We start from the raw sequence: 22,485 nt of genomic DNA, 5'->3' as shown, positions 1-22,485 counted from the left end.
GAGCCAACTTGTTATTTTTGCACTTTTTTTATTCATTCATGGGATGCCAGGCAGGAACTTATCACCCATCCCTAAATGCTCTTGAACGGAGTGGCTTGCTGGGCCATTTCAGATGATAACTGAGAGTCCGTCACATTGTTGTCTCTCTGGAGTCACAAACAGGCCAGACAAAGAGGGTAGATTTCCTTCTGTAATGGACATTAGTGAACCAGATGGGTTTTTACAATAATTGACAATGGTACATGGTTATCATTGGGTTAGCTTTTGATTCCAGATTTTCATTGGATACAAATTCCACCATTTTGAGCTGAAGTCTGGAGAGTGTGAGCTTAGGGTTCGGGTGCCACGATGCCACTCCCTCCCCAGCAGTTACAGATGCAAATGGTGTTGGCCTATTTTTCTTTGACTTTAAGTTGTTTTAACCACAAGTACTTAGCTATCTTTGAATTCATACCAACCTGTTCCACTGGTCTTCTGGAGGTTCTTGATGATTCCATGCAAAGTCCTCCATGAACTAATAATGGAGTCATAGAGTTATACAGTAAAGAAACAGACTCTTCGGTCCAATTAATCCATGCTGACCAGATTTCCCAAATTAGTCCCATTTCCAGCAGATGGCCCATATCGTTCTAAACCCTTCCTACTCATGTACCCTTCCAGATGCCTTTTGAGTGTTGTAATTGTACCAGTCTCCACCACTTGCTCTGGCAGCTCATTCTATATTCATCCCATCCTCTCTGTGAAAAAGTTGCCCCTAGGTTACTTTTAAATTCTTTTCTTTCTTACCCTAAACCTATGCTGTCTAGTTTTGGACTCGCCCCCAACCCAGGGAAACAACCTTGTGGTGGAGGCTGGTACAATTACAACATTTAAAAGGCATCTGGATAGGTGTATGAATAGGAAGGGCATAGAGGGATATGTGCCAAATGCTGGCATATGGGACTAGATTAATTTAGGATATCTGGTCGGCATGGATGACTTGGACCCGAAAGGTCTGTACAGCTCTATGACTAGGCCATTTCCCATTACAAACTGACTCTTTACCAAAACCTGCCCCAGGGTGAGTCTTTCCTCCATTGGGCTGCAGTGTTGGTGTTGTTGTAAATGTGAAAATCCAGCAGTGAAGATATACAGCAGCAGACAGTGATGTCTACAGAATGGTGACACTCAAATAAAATGAGTCTGACATCAATATCAAATTGAGTATCAATGTCATTGGTGACACAACTTGCAGGTGACTCCGTTTATCTTGCGTGCCAACAACTGTCGCTGAAAACAATATTGAGCATATTTCAGGAGTGATGTTTCCTCTGTGGCCTCTAAAGAAGTCCCACAATGACTGGCAGCCCCTATACCTACCCCCACTCAGCATGGCAATACTGTTATGATTACTTAATGAATTAGGTGTCTGCCCTTATTTAGGTGTATGTGTGGAACATGTGGAAGGTTATCCCTTTTTGGGACTGTTTCTTACAAAGCACCTCCCAAAAGCATGCAGGAGGTTAAGAGCATTTTTGCGGGAATACCTACTGCAAACACAGCAATGACTATGATAAGTACTGTCACCTAGGGTCACATTAGCTACATGTTTGATTGCTTTTAGTTTTTTTTTAATTCGTTCATGCAACATGATCATCAGTGATTACTTATTGCTCATTCCTAATTATCTCAGTGAAGGTGATGGAGAACTACCTTCTTGAATCTTGCAGGAAAGGCAACGTCCTGTTGTTATCACTAGATATTAATCCAGAAACCCAGGTAATGTTCTGAGGACCTGGGTTTGAATCATGCCACAACAGACCGTGGAGTTGGAATTCAATAAAAATTAGGAGTCCAACAATGAAAAGGAATCCATTGTCGAATTGTCCAAAAAAAAAATCTGGTTCACTAATGTCCTTTTTAGGGAGAGAAATCTGCCATTCTTCCCTGGTCTGGCCTGCAGAAGTGGGTACTGCAGATGCTGGAGATTAGGGTCAAGATTAGAGTGGTGCTGGAAAAGCACAGCAGGTCAGGCAGCATCCGAGGAGCAGGAAAATCAACATTTTGGGCAAATACCCTTCATCAGGAAAGGCTTTAGCTCAAAATGTTGATTTTCCTGCTCCTCGGATGCTGCCTGACTTGCTGTGCTTTTCCAGCACCACTCCAATCTTGGCCTACATGTGACCCCCGACCCACAGTAATGTGGTTGACGCTTAACTGCTGTCTGGGCAATACGGGATGCAAAATAAAGGCTAAGTTAGCCAGTGAGGCCCTTGTCCCATGAATAAATTAAGAAAATCTCTGGAGTCCTTGGACCTTCAGAACAGCCTGGTGCAAGTTGGAAGGGACTTCCAGACTTTGCTGAAAATGTGTTGCTGGAAAAGCGCAGCAGGTCAGGCAGCATCCAAGGAGCAGGAGAATCGACGTTTCGGGCATGAGCCCTTCTTCAGGAATCTTCCAGACTTTGACCCAGTAAGAGTGAAGGAATGCTGATATCATTCCAAATCAAGATGAGTATATCCCGGAAGGTAGATGCAAATGGTCATTGTCCCATGCATCTTTCTGGGTGATCAGAGTCATGAGTATGGAAGGGGTCTTGGCAGGTTACACAGCACCCACTGCTTCCACTGTGCCTCAATGGTGAAGGGGGGTGAATGTTGGAGGTGGTGGACAGAATGTCAGTCAGTTGGGTTGATTTACCTGCCATGTCCAGTTTCTTGTTTCTGTTTTATCAATACTTTTTTTAATGCTGTTGGTAATTTGGATAACATGACTGCCTATAAGAGTTAATACTCCATGTGAACAATACAATGAACAATAGTTTGTTTATTTTATGTTTTGTAATTTTCTTTTGTTGCATGTTATGGGAATAATGTGTGGTATGCTTATTTATTCATAGTTGTGAAATGCATAGGAGCTGTGGTTATTGTTTTTCATATTAGCAGCTTTATTTTAAAACAGAAATTTTCAATGTCTTTAAAACAGGGATCATTCATTATATTAAATCCTTGTCTGACTTTACAGTTACCGAACCACTTCAAGCGTCCGTGGTGTCAGCCATGATTACTGGTAATTTACATGTTTCTGAGTCAGGAGGTCGGGGTCACATCTCACTGCTGGGATGGAAGAAGATAGTGAGGGTTAACCTTGGTACCCTCACCAATATTTATCCTTCAAACAATAATATAAAAGCTAAATTAACTGGCCATTGCTACCTTGTTGTTTGAGCTCATTGTGTACAATTGGCTTCTGTGTTTCACTTGAGAGATCCTGACATCATGACAGGTGCTACATAAATGCTTTATTTTTTTGGATTATATTTAGCCTCTCCTTTGTTCATTTCCAGGATGTATTTGGAGTCCTCCCAGATTTGCTGGAATGAACCCAACTTCCTCCTTCTCTTACATGCCGAGCTGCATTCCAGGTCAACATGGCTTGGGGTCATTGTTACCTGTGTATTTCATTCGCAGGGCAAGGCATTCACCTTATCACCATTAACCTGAGAATATCTCTTCTCCTTGCACTGATGATGTTGACTCAGTTACAAGAAAGTGCTGGCGTTTATTCAATGTCATTCATGACCCTTTTTTAAAGTTTGTTCACTGAACATGAGCATCACTGGCTGGACCAGTTTTTAGAACATAGAACAATACAGCGCAGACCAGGCTCTTCGGCCCTCGATGTTGCGCCGACCGGTGAACTATTCTCCGCTCGTCCCTCTACACTATCCCATCATCATCCATGTGCTTATCCAAGGATTGTTTAAGTCTCCCTAATGTGGCTGAGTTAACTACATTGGCAAGTAGGGCATTCCACACCCTTACCACTCTGAGTAAAGAACCTGCCTCTGACATCTGTCTTAAATCTATTGCCCCTGCGTGGAGTAACTTGTGAGGCTATTTTAACAGGCGGTTGAAAATCAGCCACATCACTAGATCTGGTCATATGAAGGCCAGTCCTGGTCAGAATGGGAGACTTCCTTCCCCATTGCTGCGGGCCCACACCTGTCGGGAGAGTTAGTTATTGCTTTTCATCTGCCCCAAAGTCATTTGCCCGGGAAAAATAGCACATTCTTCCCACATACTGATCCTAAAGATGGGCATTTACAGCAATAGTTGCTCTGGTCGTCATTTGATTAGCTTTTTAATTCCAAATTTTTATGGAATTCAATTTATCATGGTGGGGATTTACTGATGTCGCCAGACCATTGGCGTGGAGCCCTGATTTGCTAGTCTGGTGGCATTACCTTAGGCTTTCTCGAAAGAGTTACAAACTAGTTAATTCAGTAATTTCCTAACCAATTTTGAAGAAGCAATGCAGTACCCTCTTCAGAGTGGAAAATGTTCACTGATTTTCCAGTATTATGTACTTGCTATCAAATATATTAAGGTAGATGATCTCATCTCAGTCTGACATTTTGTTTCTTATCTGCTTGCTACAATCAGAGACCCATGCAATCCGCACTGTTTTAAACATAGAGCATCAAAATGCTTTTCACCAATAATCAAGCTGTGTTGAGATACAATAGAAAGCTATAAATACTGCAGAGGCAGTAAAGCGCGTATTATGATAACCGGACTACTGAAGAGTTGAGTAGCAAGCATAATAGAGATGATAAACTCAGATGTGACACATGCCAGGAAAATGGGAGAAAATTATGACTGTACTTGTTCAGGAGGAAGATGTTCATTTCAGGAATGTACTCTGAGATTCTAGCTCGATGGGTGGGACTTACAAATGCAGTCTTGATTTGCAGATTTAACTACAAACCTGACTTTCACTCTAGCGCTTGCATTTAAATGCACTTTTTTTCTCTCTCAATGGGGTGACCCTCCTTCAGTAGTGTTGTGCTGCCCTTCTCTGTCTACTTAAATAGAAGTTTCCAAGCAAAACTGAAAATGCTGGAAACACTCCAATCAGACAACATTTGTGAAGAGAGAGATAAAGTTAAAGACAGAACTTGATGCCCTCTGCCAAGGTGAGTTTGGAGGTGGGGGGGGGGGGGGGGTGGGGGGGTGGAAGGCTTGTGGCTCCTTCCTGATGCCAGTGAGGTCCTCAAGTGGAAATGAATGCCTGCTTAAAGGCCACTCCCTGGCAATGCTGCGACTCAACTTGTTAGGTTTGTTTGTAGGCTCGATGGTTGGCAGGGTGACGATGGTGGGCTATCCTCATTGTCAGGCACTCGGTGCCTCATTGGTATGACCCAGATTTGAGAGCGGGCCCCATGGAAGCTCACACTACCCCTGTCTTTTCATCTGAATCCTTGCCCTCCCCTAGAGTGTTAACCCCCTGCAAACCCCATCCACCCCTCGCTCACTTGAGTCTCTTGACAGTGCTAGGCCTCTGATGTGTGAATTTCACATAGTGAGCACCAGACTCCGTAGCATTGCCTGTCATGGAGAGAGACCAGTCTTGTTTCTTCTGGGGGGGAGCAGGGATGGGATTTCCACATCCAGTGTTCTTGACCCGAGGACCAGCCATCACTGGCTATTTATCTGCCTGATTTGACATTTAATGTGGTAACCCTTCCCCGAAGGTAGTGAGGAGGGTCCTGCTGCATGCATAAAATTTCATTCAGTATGTCAAATTTCATCTAAACTAGAAGTTGTCAGAAATATGAGTGTTTCTAAGCCAGTACAGAACAGAGGTACAGCTGGCTTTGTCATTGGGGGTATTGTAGTGATTGTAAGAAGGTTAACCAGGTGGAGCTTGTAAAATATGAGTTCCCTGAATGGGCCTGTTAACCTGGTCTAATCGGGGAGCGCTGGCTGATAGATAAGAAAAGGAGTGTCAGAAATCCTGTTCACTCTGAGAGCTGGCTCTGAGTGTCAAGAACTCTCCATCTGTAAATAAAGGGTGACTTGGTGATGGGATACCGGCCTCTGTGCAGTTATGTTATGAGTGCAAAGCACAATCCTGAGGAAATGTGGATTGCAACAGTTGTCTTTGAGTTGGGGTAAGCGTTTCTGGCATCATGCTGTTATTTGGGAAGCTTGACCCATTTGAACTGGTAGAAAGTGAGGACAGCAGATTCTGGAGATCAGAGTCAAGAGTGTGGTGATGGCAAATACGGCAGGTCAGGCATCATCCGAGGAGCAGGAGAATCGATGTTTCGGGGTGGGGAACATAAGCCCTTCATCAGGGATGAAGCTTGTGGGCCGGAGAGGGATGAGCTATAAATGAGAGGGGATGGGGATAGGGGAAAGGTATCTGAGAATGCAATAGGTAGATGAAGGTGAGGAAGAAGATGATAGGTCGGAGAGGAGGGTGGAGCGGATAGATGGGAAAGGTGATGGACCAGTCAGGGGGGCGGTGCCGAGTTGGAGGCTTGGGACTGGGACAATGTGGGGAGAGGGGAAATGAGGAAATTGTTAAAATCCACATTGATCACGTGTGGTTGCAGGGTCCCAAGGTGGAACATGAGGCATTCTTCCTCCAGGCGCCAGGTGGTAAGGGTTTGGCGATGGAGGCGGCCCAGGGCATGTCCTTGACGGAGTGGGAGTGAACTGTTCAGCCACCGGGTAGTGGGGTTGGTGGGTTTGGGTATTCTAGAGATGTTCTCTGAAACAATCTGCAAGTAATTGTGCTGGCTCCCTGATGTAGAGGAGACCACGTCGGGTGCAAAGGATACATTAGATGACATTGGTGGAGGTACAGGTAAATTTATGACTGATGTGGTAGGATCCTTTGGTGCCTTGGACGGAGGTGAGGGGAGTGGTGTGGGCACAGGTTTTGCACTTCCTGCGGTGGCATTGAAAGGTGCCAGGAGTAGGGTGTGGGCTGGTGTCGGGCATGGACCTGACAAGGGAGTCACAGAGGGAATGGTCTCTCTAGAATGATGATTGGGATGGGGAGGGAAATATGTCTCCGGTGGTGGGGGTTGTTTGTAGGTGGTGGAGGTGTTGGAGGATAATTTGATTGTTGGCGGGGTGTAAGGTGAGGACCAGGGGCTTCTGTCCTTGTTGCATTGGGAAGGGACGGGGTTCGAGGGCAGTGGTGTGGGTAGTGGAGGAGATGCGCTGGAGGGCATCGTTGACCACGTGGGCAGGGAAATTGCAATTTTGGAAGGAGGACACCATCTGGGATTTTCTAAGGTGGAATTGGTTATCCTGGGAACAGATGTGGCAGAGGTGGAGGAATTGGGAATAAGGGATGACATATTTGCAGGAGGTTGGGTGGGAGGAGGTGTAGTCTAGGTAGCTGTGGAAGTCGGTGAGCTTGTTGTAGATATCTGTGGTTAGTCGGTCACCAAAGACGGTGATAGAAACGTCCAGGAAGGGGAGGGCGGTGCCGAGATGGTCCAGGTGAATTTGAGGTCCGGGTGAAAGGTGTTGGTGAAGTTGATGAACTGATCTGTTCAATCTCCTCGATTGTAGCTGGGGAACAGGTGGGGGGTGGTGCTGGTGTAACTGTGGAAGATGAACTGCTCCACGTAACTGACAAAGAGGCAGGCATAGCTGGGTCCCATGCAGGTGCCCATGGCTACCATTTGGTTTGGAGGAAGTGGGAGGATTGGAAGTTGTTAAAGATGAGGACCAGTTCAGCCAGGTGGATGAGAATGTCGGTGAAAAGGTACTGGTTGGGATGGCTTGAGAGAAAGAAAAGGAGAGCTTGGAGACCTTTGTTGTGATGGATGGATGTGTATAGGGACTGGATATCCATGGTGAAGATGAGGTGTTGGGGACCGGGAAATGAAAATCTTGGAGGAACTGAAGGGCATGGGTGGTGTCCCGAACATAGGTAGGGGGGTTCCTGGACTAAGGGGGACAGAACAGTATCCAGGTATGCAGAGATGAGTTCAATGGGACAAGAGCAGGCTGAGACAATGGGTCGACCGGGGGAGTCCAGTTTGTGAATTTTTGGTAGGAGTTAGAAACGGGCAGTGCAGGGTTCACGGACAATGAGGTTGGAGGCTGTGGGTGGAAGATTCCCTGAGGTGATGAGGTAGTGGATGGTCTGGGAGATGGTTTGGTGATGGGAGATGAGGTCATGATCGAGGGGATAGTAGGAGGAGGTATCTGCGAGCTGGCGCTTGGCTTCAGCGGTGTAGAGGTCGGTGCGCCAATTGGCACATTGCAGTTGGCTTTGTCAATAGAAAATGCGGCATGGAGCACATGAATTGCAGGGTATTCCAATGGAAGTGGACACCCTCAGGCTGAATTCAGTAGTGGGCTCTAATACTAAGTGTGTATAATTATAAGTTGGAACACTGTCTGGAGGTCAAGTAGCAAATGTGGATGCGTTGAGCTACCACTGGCAGATACACACCGGTGATACCATCACTGGGAGGGTCAGGAATAGTTTGAAATTTTCTGGACACACTTTTTTCAGCTGACAATATCAGACTTTGGATGCAGAAATATCTGGTCTGGCAAAACTGAAACAGCTGGTGGTGATGGGAGAAGTCAAAGTTGGGCCCAGAGAGACCAGATCACCATATACGACAGCACATCATTATGGGCAGCAAGAGTAATTATCCCGAGGAAAGGTCACCGCTGGATACTGGTTGAACTGCACGAAAGTCATCTAGTGGTTTCCAAAATGAACATGTTGACAAAAAGTCAAAAGTCGGGGGCTACATCTGAGATGGTCACAGCTAATGTCGCTGCCTTGACACCTTTGCTTGAAGAAGAGAATTAATTTCTTCCCAAACAGTCCTGACGTAAGATGTGAGCTACTCTGCATTACACACTGCCCGAATCAGTCAGACTCAGAGGAACCTTATCCAGTTCAAACTCCCCAGGAGGAGGTACAAGAAAATGACCCGGTCTATGTCTTTTACTCGGAGTGGGAGCAATGCAGTCAGTGTGATGAGGTCAGCCTGGCGGACCTCATAGAATATGAGTTTCCTGATTGGACCAAATTAACAGGTTCAGTCAGGGAGCCCTGGCTGACAGATAAGAACAGGAGTGTTAGAGGCTCTGTTCACTTTGCGTTTGCTGGACCAGTGTCAAGTACAATGCACATATAGATAAAGGGTGACTTGGTGACGGGATACCAACCTCTATGGAGTTATTTCAGGTAGGGCTTCAGTGAAGAGATGGATTAAAGGGAAAAAAAAATCATCTGAGAGTTGTTGAGAATAACAGAGATCAAATGACAAAAGGGATGGTGTTGGTGGTATTGGGACACGTAGAAAAACAAAAGATGAATGCAGTCACAGTGCACTTGGCTATGACAGGTGGATAGAACCTTACAGCTGCTTAGAATAACTGCTGCCCTTGTAACTGTCGTTGGCACGTAGCCAACTCCACCTTGAGTCAAATGTAGACTCCAAAAGTGATGTGCGCACTGACTGTAAGAGCAGATGTCACAGCAGCTTGCTGATAACTTCCTCTGCTGGTGGGTAGTGAGCAGGCACAGGGCAGAAGGCTGACAGAGAGTCAGGGAGGATCTTTGAACCGATCCAAATCAGACAACTCTGTGATTTCCTTGTAAATTGTGTCAGTTGTCTGGAGCAAGTGCTGCGTGATTCTCACTGTGTTAACTCACTAACCCTCATCATTCTTCCCTCAATTTCACCTCCAGGTCAAACTGTGACTTTAGCTATTATGATGCCAGGGGAACTGAAGCAATAATGGCAGCTTGTACAGGCCATTCACATCCCTTCTTTTTCAGTAGTGGGACTAGGATTTCCTTAGCCTTGTTGTGGAGCGGGTCTCTGTGGCCTATCTCACCTCTCCGTGTGGTCTTCAGCAGGTCTGTGACACTCATTTGTTTTGCCTCCTGTCCTCTAGATTTGTAACATCATTAGTGATGTTCAGGTTTAAACAAATAAAGGATACTTGTTGCATTTGAAAGGAACCTTTTGTAACATTCCTAAACACTTCAATGAATTACATTTGAAGAGTAGCCACTATAGCCATGTAGTAAAAGGAAAAGAAACACACACAAACAGTCTGTGTCTTAGTCAGCATTGCAAGGTAGCTGGCCAGTCAAGGCAGGACAACTTGAGATCCTAACACAAAGGCCTTGCATCATGAGCTAAGAAGCTGGAGTTCAGAAATAGGAGCTAAAGATAAAATGTGGTACCTATTAATCGACATGGTATGATTACTCAAAAAGGAGAATGTTAGAGCCTTTTATAAAGAATGTAATAGCAGAACATTCAGAAGTACTTAGTATGATCAACCAGTCAGCATGGCTTCAGGCAGGAGAAATCATGACTAATATATTTTATTATAATTCTTTGAGGACGTAACAAAGGACAGTTGAAGGGGAAGCAGTGGATGTAATATATTTGTATTTTCAGACTGCATTTGATTAGGCTACTTAATAAGGTAAGAATTTTAAGATAAACTTTTTTTCTGGAGATGGACTGAGATGGGCTGAATGGTCTGGTCTGCATCCACACTGTCAAGGGTTCTATAATGGTGTTTGAGGTAATATATTAGCATGGATTAGAGGATTAGCTAACAGGAAGTTGAGAAAACAGGGGTAGGGGTCATTTTCAGACAGCAACAGGAATCTAGTAGAGTGCCACAGGAATCAATGCTTCAGCCACAGTTATTTATATATTAATGAATTGGATGAGGGAAGTGAATGAACTGTAACCAGGTTTGTGGACAGCACCAAAAATAGATGGGGAGGCAAGTGGAGAGGATGACAGAATCTGCAGAGGGATGTACAGAGGTTATGGGAGTGTGCAAAATCTTGGCAAATAGAATATAATGTGGGAAAATATGAGATTATTCATTTTGACAAGACTAGAGGAACTGACTAATATTTAAATGGGGAAAGATCGCAGAAACACAAAGCACAGAGGGATTTGGGAGTCATTGTGCATAAGTCATGAAAAGCTGGCTTCAATGTTCGGCAGGTAATAGGTTAGGAAAATGGAATTGGTCTTTAATTTAAAGGGAATGGAGTATAAAAATAAGGAGATCTTGCTAAAACTATACAAGGCATAAGTCAGACCACAGATGGAATAGTGTGAACAGTCTGGGTCCCCTTATCTAAGGAAAGACATACTGGCATTGGAGGCAGTCCAGAGAAGTTTCACAAGGTTGATTGTGGGTATGGAGGTGAGTAGGTTGGGCCTATACTCATTGGAGTTTAGAAGAATGAGAGGTGGTCTTATTAAGCTATTCTTAGGTGGCTTGACAGTGTGGATACAGAGAGGTTGGTTCTCCTTTTGGGAGAGTTTGGGGCCGGGGGCATAATCTCAGAATAAGGCTGACACATTTCAGGTAGAGATTAGGAGGAATTTCTTCTCTCTGGGGTCAGTGAATCATTGGAATTCTTTACTACAGAGGGCATTTGAGGCTGGGTCATTAAGTATATTCAAGACTGAGATTGACAGATTTTTAATCAGTAAGGGAATCAAGGGTTTTAGGGGAAAAGCAGGAAATTGAAGTTAAAGGTTATCAAATCAGCCATGATGTCATTGAATGGCACAGCAGACTCAATGGGCTGAATGACCTGCTTCAGCTCCTCTGTTTTATGGTAGTAAAGTTGTATAGTCTTGGAGTAGAATAACAGTTCACAGGATAAAATAAGGAAAGTGATTGCATTTTGAACGAGTTGCTGGCTGAGGATTTCTTCTTGATGCATTTTTTCTCTGCTTCTAATACAGACTTGCTTTTGAAGGAGCGACATGGTCTATTATTATCGAATCCCTACAGTATGGAAGCAGGCCATTCATCCCACACCAACACTTCAGAGAACATCCCACCCAGACCCACCCCACTGCTGTAACCATGCATTTCCCATGGCTAATCTACCTCGCCTGCACATCCCAGGATATTACACATGAATAGCAGTGAATTGAGGGGTGCATAGGTTAGGTTACTTTACATTAGAATTAATGCTTGGCACAACATTGTGGGCTAAAGGGCCTGTTTTGTGCTGTACTTTTCGATGTTCTATTACTGGGCAATTTGGCATGGCCAATCCATCTAACCTGCACACCTTTGGACTGTGGGAGGAAACCCACGCAGATACATGGAGAATATACAAACTCCATACAGACAGCTGCCCAAGGATGGAATCGAACCCAGTCCCTGGCGCTGTGAGGCAGCATTGCTAACCATTGAGCCACCGTGCAGCCCATTTTAAGTTGGGCAAAATGTAGCTTTCTTGGACTTGATACTCCTAGGAATTAGGGTCAATACCAAAACAACTAAGTGAAGCCTTCGGTGTGTTCTTGTAGTGTTTCATTTGACCACCATGAGGGTACACCCCAGACCATGGACTGTTCACTTTGGTCAGTGAGTGTCAGGCATTCTGCCATAAAGACCTGTTTTAACTGTCTCCGTATAGTATACTTGGCATGCCAGCTCAATGGGTGCCTCAGTGTCTGGTATTTGTCCTACCTTCTGATCTTCAGAAGCTTCCAAAGGCAGCACAAGTAAAAGCACTTTGAGCTTTTTAGCATGGCATTGGCACTGAGTACAATTCTTGCATGTATAGAGTGCAGGGCCCTACATTATTACTTCTGATGTTTTCAGTTTGGTCAGCAGCCTTATACCTTTTTGTTCCCAGGCTAAGGTTCAAAGTCTGCCAAGGCTGCTTGCTTTGGCAATTCTTCATGTGTCATGTTGATTCAGACAGTGTAAGAGTGTGTTGCTGAGGATACATGTTGACTGGTTTTATTACTGGATTGTAACCTTGGGCTTGATTCTATGGCTTGTCTGTAGTAATTAATAGGATAGATGCAAAGAAATTCTTTCCCCTAATGGAGGTAGATAGGATAGCGAAGAAGGCATTTGGTATGCTTTCCTTTATTGGACAGAGCATTGAGTACAGGAGTTGAGAAGTCATGCTGCAGATGTACAGGACGTTGGTTAGGTTACTTTTGGAATATTCTGTGCAATTCTGGTCTCCCTCCTACGGGAAAGATGTTGTGAAACTTGAAACGATTCAGAAATCGTTGCCAGGGTTGGAGGATTTGAGCTACAGCCAGAGGCTGAATAGGCTGGGGCTGTTTTCCCTGCAGCATCGGAGGCTGAGGGGTGACCTTACAGACATTTTAATAAAATTATGAGGGGCATGGATAGGGTAAATAGACAGACAGGGTTTTTTCTCCAGTGTAGGGGAGTCCAGAACTGGAGGCCGTAGGTTTAGGATGAGACAGGAAAAATTTTAAAGGGATCTGAGAGGCAACTTTTTCACGCAAAGGGTATTGAGCTGCCAGAGGAAGTGGTGGAGGCAAGTACAATTGCAACATTTAACAGGCGTCTGGATGGGTATATGAACAGGAAAGTTAAGAGGGATGTGGGCTAAGTGCTGGCAAATGGGACGAGGATTAGGTTAGGATATCTGGTCAGCATGGACGAGTTGGACTGAAGGGTCTATGTCCGTGCTGTACATCTCTATGACTCCATGACTGTAGGTGTTCAGGGCACTGTTAAAATTAGAACCATTTAATAGAAATGTCAGGAAGCAATTCTTCAGATAAAAACTGTTGGAAATCAAATTCTCCATCAAGAAGCTGTTAAGGACGGGGTCAGCTGAAACTGATCAATTTCATTAGGGCAAAGGATATACAACCAGGGTGGATAAATAGAGCTATGATATGTATCAGCCATAATGGGATTGATTGGTGGAACAGTTTGGCCTCCATGTAACATTGGTAAGGTACAATATCTCACTGTCTGCAATTATCTCAGCATGCCTTCTATATTATTGCTTCCTAAATGGGTATTTGCAGAACATTAGGGAAGAAGTGTGCCATTGTAGTTAAATGCTTTTATTCTCACAATGGTAAATATGATTCTTTTAATTGAAGAAAGAATTTCAGTTCTGCTCAACAAGGAATGGGAATAGGCTGTTAAAGGAACCCTCTTCGCAAGTGGACTTCCAGGGACAATGGGTTAAAGGAAGTTGCAGTGCTGAGGGAGTGCTGCAGTGTCAGGGGTGTGGTCTTATACATGACACATTAAACTTGAGCCATCGTCTGCCCCAGTAGGTGAATGTAAATGATCCCATTGTATTCTTATAAAGGAAGAGCAATGGGGTTCTGCTAGTATCCTGGATAATGTTTGAGGGCAGCACAATGGCTCAGTGGTTAGCACTGCTGCCTCACAGTACCAGGGACCCAGGTTTGATAACCGCCTTGGGTGGGTGACTGTGCAAACCCCACACAGACATTCCCCCTGTGTCTGTGTGGGCTTCCTCTGGATGATTTGGTTTCCTCCCTCAGTTCAAAGATGTACAGGGTGGGTGGATTGGCCATGCTAAATTGCCTATTGTATCCAGGGAAGTGCAGGTCATATGGATTAGCCATGGGAAATGCAAGGTTATGGGGTGGGTCTGGGTGGGATGTTCTTCAGAGGGTCAGTGTGGACTTAATGGGCTGAATGGTCTGCTTCCATGCTGTAAGAATGCTATGATTCTACAAATGTTTATCCCTCAACAAATGTCACTGTAATGGACTATCTGATCATTGTGATAGTGCTATTTGTGAGAGATTGGTGAGTGTATTTTGACTTGTGTTTTCTGTATGTTGCGCCAGTCATGTTCAAAAGTACATGATTGTCTGCGAAGTGTTTTGGAATGTCCTGAACTTGTGTATGGTACTATATAAATGGAAGTACTTAAATAAAGAACAGTTATTGCAGAAATTCAGTTGTAATTAAGTCTTTGGGTGATGACAATAAGCCTACCAATTTCTTTGAACTTATTACTGTAGATTTTTATTGAGTGAAAAATTTATATATCAAATTATATTGCATATAAAATTTTCTTGAGATACGTTCATAATGGTTGCCTGTCAAAGACCTTTGAAGCATTTCTCAAACCTCCAGTTTTTATTTTGAGTGCCAAAGAGGAAACTACATTTTCAGTAATTAATAGACTAGACTAGCAAACATTCCTGGTGAGTTGTGTTCTGTTTAGGTAAACCCAGTTTCAGACAGCTATATACAAACATATTGTGCAGCATCCAGAATTCAAATGGCTCTGATTTCCTGCCTCTGAGTGCTTGCTCCCCTAGCCTTGGCCTCTTAAGAATCATCTGTCTTCAATCACCAGCAGCATTACATGAATTGCACACTAACACAGCTACACACAGGAGAATTGAAAGGCTTTAAGCACTTTGCATGATGCAATCCCTGACTGAAATATCTGTGTTCAATTCAGCTGCTGCGTTGACTTTACCATGACCCTGTTTTGTCAAGGCTAGAAATTAAATAAAAAGGTGGTATAATCACAGTAGATCTTTGCCAATATTATTTGTTAATCATACTCTTTTTGACACGTAACTCTTCTCCCCACCACTCTGTGATTGACATCCAAATAATATATAAAACTTCAAATGCAGGACTTGTTTGATTTAGTGGTCATTCGTGTTGCTGGTCAAATTCAAATAAAGTCATTTGTCATAAAGTATATGTCGATACATATTGACCCCACACTCTATGGCAAACATTGCCCTTTATCCCATCTGCAGAAATACACTGACACCCTGCTTCCGCCTCCCTTAACATTTCAAGGTCATCATTACCACTGAATACCATCATTTATCAACATCCTTAGGGGTCACTATGGACCAGGAAATTGACTCTCCACATAAATACCTTGGCTACACGAGTAGGTCAGAGCCTAGGAGCTCTGGGCAATTAACTCACCTCCTGATTCCCTAAAGCCTGTCTACCATCTACAAGATACAATTAAGGAGTGTAATGGAATGATATCCACTGACCTGGATGAGTGCAGCTCCAACAACACCCAAGGAATTTGACATCTTCCAGAACAAAGCAGCCTGTTTGATTAACACCTGATCTAACACCTTGAACATTCACTCCCTCCACCAGTGCCACACAATGAAAGCACTGAGTACCAACAGCACCTTCTAAACCTTTTACCCTCACCACCTAGAAGGACAAAGGCAGCAGATACATGTGAATAACTGCATCCTCCAAGTCATTCGCCATCTTGACTTGGAACTATAATCATTGTTCCTTCTCTATCACTGGGCCAGAATCATGGAACATCCTTCTTAACCCCACTATGGTGAACATTCACCATGTGGACTAAGTGATTCAGGAAGAAACGTCACCACCACCACCACCTTCTCAAGGACATTCAGGAATGGGCAATAAAAAATTCTGGACCAGTCAGTGATGTTCAAATCTTGTAAATTACCTTTTCTAAATGACTAAACCCCTCCCCGCCCCCCGTGCACTTACACATACTGACTTCTTCCCCACTCACTTAGTGACCCCTTCCCCACATAATGACCACCTTCTCCCATCCTCTGACAATGACAATACCCCTCTCACTGACCCATCATCTCCTATATGTGATCCCTCAGTCCAGTGGTATGAGAACATTACGGACTGGCAGTTCAGTGTTCGAGGAGTGAGGCATTATTGGTGATGTAATCTACTGAATGAGGTTAGATTAGTGTCCAGTCTACCTCGTCTGACGTGTTTAAAATATCCCATGACACTATTTAATGAAGGAGAGAGTTCATCCAGTGTCCTAGCCAATATTGACCTCTCCATAAACATCAATGAGCAATTTACCTCATTGCTGTCTGTGATATCTTGCGGCATAAAATATTACCTGCCACATTTTCCTACAATATAATTGTGGCTATGCTTCTGAAGTTTCTTTGTTTCTTGATATGAATGTAAGGCATTGTTGTTTGAGCATGCTCTATGCGTTCTGGTTTCTGTAGGTCACCACACACACAGCATACCGACGGGTCTGAATTTTCATTGCACACATGCTCCTGTTAGTTCCAACTTATCGTTTGTCCCAAAACATGGTCGGTTAGCTTGGTTAGGTGGATGGTTAATTTGTAATGCAGAGTGTCACCAACAATCCAGATTCCATTTGTGCACCAGCTGCAGGTTCTGCCTTCTCAACCTTGCCCATCACTTGAGGTGTGGCGACCCTCCAGTTAAACCACAACCAGTTGTCTCTCCCTAATGAGACTGGTCCTCTGGGACTGTGGTTGCTTTGCCTCATGTGTAGTTTGTTGCTTTGAAAAGGGAAGCACAACTCAATAATTTGCAACTAGTCAGGTGTGATGGTTAATAAAATGTGATTTTTTTTAAAAAAATGGTTTTGTTGGTGAAATTTATGCTATGAATAAATGAAAAGTTGATCACTAGATTTCCATGTTAGCACTGACAAGTCAAATAAAGGCATTATGTAAACTTGTGTTGACTGAAAGTGTGTACCTTGACCCTACTGCCTGAGGAAGATTGGTTCAAATTATTCTCATGCAGATATATGGCACATATCTTATCAGTTAACTGGGAACCTTGCTCAGTGAAAGGGGCAATCCGATAACTGGACAAAGAAATCACTGTGGGCTGACTAAGTTTGCTAAAGTTCCATCTCTGCCACCCTTGATAAAACCTCCCCAGAAGTCTAAAGGTGAAAAGTCCGGGATGTGGCTTTCAGCAGCTGATGGGCTGAGACAGGTTTGGAGATTGACCACGTAATGGCACTTGGAATAGACTGTCATGAGAATCAAATACCAGGATAATGGTGTGTTCGTAACATTAAAGCCACAGAACTGTTTTGATCACACAGCACTGCCCTTTGATGTAAAGGGCAGTGTTTGTCACTGGCCACCCGGGTGTTTTCCTATCTTCCTGGTGGTGGAAATTGAGTAAAGATTGGTGCACTTTGTGTCTTCCACTGTGTCTCACACCTGCACACACACACCATGGGTGCTGGGGGAAAAAATAAGCACTACCGCACTTAGGTGGTAGTGTGGGGGTTAAAAAAAAAAGTTAAAGCCACAGAGCCTGCATTATGTAGATTCACCAGTCAATTTGGTGAGCCAATGGGCTTCATTTTGAATTGCTGCACGAGAATAATTTGAACCAACCTTCATCAGGCAGTAGGGTCAAGGTGAAGCCCTTTAGTCGACACAAGTTCCTGAAGAAGGGCTCATGCCCGAAACGTCGATTCTTGGATGCTGCCTGACCTGCGCTTTTCCAGCAACACATTTTCAGCACCAGTTTACATAATGCCTTTATTTAACTTGTGAGTGCTAATATGGAAATCTAAGTAGTCAACTTTCATTTATTCACAACATTACTAAAACAGAATATTTAGTCATTCCCAAATTGTTTGTGTGGGACCTAGATAGCATGAAAACAATGGTGTTTGTATGAAATACTGAGAAACGTCATAATCACGGTTGCACTGCAATTTATTATTACAAGGAACGTTTAATCCAGGCCCTGCATTAGACACCGAATATTGAAAGAACTTGTTTTTTAATCTGATAGCACTCGCCTCAGGAAATGCATAATTTCGCAACCATTTAACGTTCCTTTGATGTGCATTTACAACGAAGCAACGCGGAAGGCAACTATGCTCAGGGCAAGTTCTCACAAACATCTACAGTATTTGGATAATAGCCATGCATTATAATCTGTTTTGGTGGTTGAGGGCAGGACAGTGAGCAGATCTTCCTTGCTCTTTTTTTAAGATCCTTGGGAAGTTGGGAATGTGGATAGGACTTTGGTTTAATATTTCAATGTTAATGCAGGAATCTGTTGCCATGGTGCTCTGTACCAAGCCTTTCACTCTTTAGCACTGTGCTTGGCTGACAACAATGGATCGAAAAATTACAAGCTGGGCACAGTACAGTCCCTGACACCGTGTTACAAACGTTTCCATACCCCACAAACCGGGACACGCTCATACCGACCAGGCCTGTTGTTTCAGTTTTTAAAAAAAACTTCCTTGAATGAGGTGGTACTATTCCTGTAAATCAGGAACACCAGCAGCCAATGGCTTTGGGGTTGAGCTCATTCTGTTGCTGTGTCATTGGTTCAGACTTTTTTGGCTGTTTTCCAGCAAGAGCGAGGGAGGAGACTTGAGACGGAGCAGTTTTTGTAGTTGATTTTTCTTAGAAACTACAGAAGCCGTTTCCTCAGCGCTGGGAGCAGGGGACTCGTGATTGTGACGGTTCTGTTCTGCCTCTGGGGTATGTACACCACAGGTTTTACAAGGGTTTTGTTCAGTGTTCCAGCTGAGAGTGCGTTTTGACCTCGAGCGAGAAAACCAGGAAACTGCAGGATAAATTTGGAAAGTCACTGGAAATGTTACTGTGTTAATTGTTAGCTAATTTTGTTCTCAGAATAGGAATATGTTACTTTCTTCCTTGTCAAAGAAATACCGTGACTGGAAGTTTGTTTTTATTATGAAGTGATCTGGTTGTTCAAAATCTTAAACCTCACGGGTTCAACCCTCCCCATACAGTACGAGTCGATATTGTTACATCTGCGGCGTTTTTAGACTACACACTTTCCACTTTTGTGGGCATTTTGGTGAAATGTGATGCTGGTTAGCAGCAAGCGTGTTTCGGGTAAACACGGACACCTTCTAACCTCTTTCGTTATGATTTCCGGGAACACTAGCGAAGCATAGTGGCTGAAAACACCAATTTTGGTTTAGAAACAGACAATGAGAGGCGACTGTTCCATCACGCTGACTGCCTGTATCAATTGTTCATTTTGAACGGGTTTTACTGAGGAATAATTCTGCTATTGTAGTCAGTCCTTGGGAGCTGGGCAGAGTAGTTAGGGGGAAACTGTTTCCGCTAATTAAGTAATAGAGAACGGGATGACCGGGACATAAGGTAATTTGCAAAAGAAACAAATGCAAAGTAGGAATTTTAAAAAAAACTCATCATGTGGTTAGGCTGCAATACAGTGGGTCTGCAATGTACTGTCTGAAAGTGTGGAGACAGATTCAAATGAGGCGTTCAAGCCCAAGGATGTAACAACTTATAGAATCCCTGGGGCTGTATGTTTGTCATGTACATGTACAGTATATAATTGTCATATTCATGTTCCAATTCCACCAAATAGTGTTAAGTGTTCACTTCAGCATCTGTGCTCTTTTGTTGTGTTTTCAGCATTGTCTGATTTAAATTGTTTTGAAAGGTTCTAATGGATTATTTATGAAGAAAGTTTATTTTTGCAAACAAAACGCCAAGAGCGCATTAGATAATTGTTTACATTTGTGGAGAAAAGACAGGAGAATAATGCCAAGTCATAATGTTCATTCTGAGAGACACAAAGGGACTTGGAAAATTAGTTCTGTGATTTGCTGCGGTGTCACTTTACCTTTGGTGCCCAGTGTTCTTGGATGACTGTTGTTCAAGGTGACTTGTGGCCGGCTGTCTTAAACTTCCTCCAGTATGGCTTTTAACAACTTGGGTTGAATCCAGTGAAAACAGTCTTAAGTTCAGAAGGTGCAGCAGACTGCTGTGGAAGTTATTTATTTCTGGGATCTGGTTTTCTACCCAGCCCAGACATGATATAAAAGACTCCTCTTTCTGCAATTCAAAGGCTCCTAAGTGGAATGTGTGCAGGTAGTCTCAGCCAATTTCCTAGTTGGCACAAGCCCATAACATACAACCAACAGCAGCTTGTAGGTACAAAGATGCCAGTTCCACACAAGGAAACCACAGGCTGGCTGAGGGTGAGGGAAATCAAATAATTCACAGTGCCATATAGGCTTCTCTTGCAGGGTGTTGTTTAGAATTATTTGTGAGTGAATGGCTCTTCACTCAACATCTGGCCAATGCCACTAATCCTTACAGCAACTTATGTCACCTTGGTGTTAAAATATTCCATTTCAAACTTCACCAAAGTAAAATGGAAACGTCAGCAATAATTTTCTTTTAATGAGCAAATGCATTTTGTGGGACTGTCTAATTGATAAGAGAAGAGCAGATTGGGCTGTACAAACATATTTTGCATGGCTCATTCTATTGGATGATAGTGACTTCTATGGAACATTAGAAACTGGTGTGAGACTGTTTGTTTGACCGAATTGTCTGTTGGCGATGTGAAGACTGTGTGTAATACTATTTTTTTTTATTCCTTCCGTCTCCTGAAGCAACTGATGCCTTTTTTAGTCAAATATTTCCATGAGGTTTTGGCTGTGCATCATCCTCTGTATATTGCCCAAATGATCATTATTTCTGTGAGCCAGGACAGTGAGTGCCACCAGTATACCAAAGGGGGGCGGGCGGGGGGGGGGGGGGGGGGCTTCACAGTCAAATCCAAATGCACCCCATTATGCCAAAAATCTGATAGGGGCCATTAGATAGCAATTAGGAATGGGGACCATAACTCTCCACTATCAAACAACACTGAGGCCTTGCTGGAGAATAGCAAACTCTGTCTTGACTAAGACTCCAACCTAACACTTTTTCTTTTTCTAGGTTGTTGCAGCCCAGGTAAACTCAATGTGTCATTTCCCCCTGGAAATCAGTCTGGAACAAGACACAGTTGATACTGTGCCTAATTTGCCTGAGTGAACTTTTGATAAATTTGACAGCAACAGAAAAACTGAACATGCACAAGATTGTCACCAACACACATTTCCTTGCCTGTGTGGACAAGAAGATCTGTAATTCTAAACAATGTCAAATAGCACTGCTGAATTGTTTAGGTGCACTGAGGGTCCATGCCCACCCAAGGTTAAAGTAAAATGACAGAACCAAAGGTAGCATCAGCAGCCCCTCATCAGTGATGGTCGAGTACCTCAATTTTACTGACTTATGCAAGTTATAGACCTGCCTCTGAATGGTGGATGCTAATGTACAGTCTCCATTTATCTCTCAACAAACACCCAAAACAGATGATCTAGTAATTAATTGCTCTATGTGGAAGCTTGCTCTGTACAAATTAGCTGCAAAGTCTCTTGAAGTTACCACAGTGGCTACAATCCAACTGCAATTGAACTGCGATGTAGAATATTAAGTCTTTCTATAGTTATGAAAAGAAGAATGTGAGAGATGCAGATTGTGAGGCAGCAAGGATGCTATACATTAGTACTCTGGACACTATTATCATTGGGGTTATTTAATAAGGAATAGTGTGTGGAAATTTGCCTAGTTTAACCCTTCATTGGATGAGACCTTGACATTATTTGAATGCTGTTTGGTTTAAGAGAGCTGTTGAAGCCTTACACACACATCTGAGCACAAAATATAGACAGACACTCCTGTGGAGCACAAAGGCATTTCTGCAATATTGATGGTTACATCTTTGAAAGAGACGTTGAACAAAAGCACAGTTAAAAGCAGATTTTTGAGTCACAATTCCACTTGTGCTTGTGAGCAATGCTTTTATGTTTGCGATACTTCTTTGCAAAGTATTTTAAAATTGAATATTTTGACTGTGACCACTCCTCAAAATTATTTAATTTGAGGTGAAGCACATTGGGATCTCATGTTTTTCATGGCATGAAATTGGCATAGAGTCTCGTCTACTGGGAATTAACAATGTAAAACAACAACGGTTAACAACTAAATCAAACACTCCATACAGAGAATAAATCTCTTCAAGACTTAAAAAAAACTGTGAGCACATTATATGAGGACAATCTCTACCTTGCAATGAAGAACACGGTTATTCGAAGGAAGTGGAGAATCCGGGGTTGCTCTTCTTTAAAGCAGAATGGAGAAGGAGAAAGGTAACAAAGGTGTTGAAAATTTGTGAGCAGTTTAGATTACAGTCAATAAGGAGAAACTTGTTTTCTATATGTAGGTGGATCAATAACTGGAGGGAGCAG

At 43.3% G+C, this 22,485-nt stretch overlaps 1 protein-coding gene across 3 annotated transcripts in view; it reads left to right on the top strand.

The window, feature by feature from the left end:
* Positions 1-22,485, top strand: part of map3k14a (mitogen-activated protein kinase kinase kinase 14a) — a 59,697-nt gene that overhangs the window by 17,076 nt on the left and 20,136 nt on the right. The window contains exon 1 of one of the 3 annotated variants that reach the window (XM_043675297.2): positions 18,797-18,880. The exons of 1 other annotated variant lie outside the window; for it this stretch is intronic. Coding sequence is in view for 1 of the 2 variants with exons in the window: in XM_043675295.2 (XP_043531230.2) it covers positions 22,371-22,386 (16 nt within the window). In the remaining variant the exon portion in view is untranslated. Of the gene's footprint in view, positions 1-18,796; positions 18,881-21,045; positions 22,387-22,485 lie in introns of those variants that run through there. One more of the 3 variants, XM_043675295.2, reaches the window with a different exon arrangement.

Source organism: Chiloscyllium plagiosum, unplaced genomic scaffold (assembly GCF_037043375.1).
Source record: "Chiloscyllium plagiosum isolate Xiang-an unplaced genomic scaffold, Cpla_swu_hap1 HiC_scaffold_32, whole genome shotgun sequence".
NCBI classification, from domain to species: Eukaryota; Metazoa; Chordata; class Chondrichthyes; order Orectolobiformes; family Hemiscylliidae; genus Chiloscyllium; species Chiloscyllium plagiosum.
The sequence above is the reverse complement of the archived record's forward strand: the minus strand, read 5'-3'. Positions and strand labels throughout refer to the sequence as shown.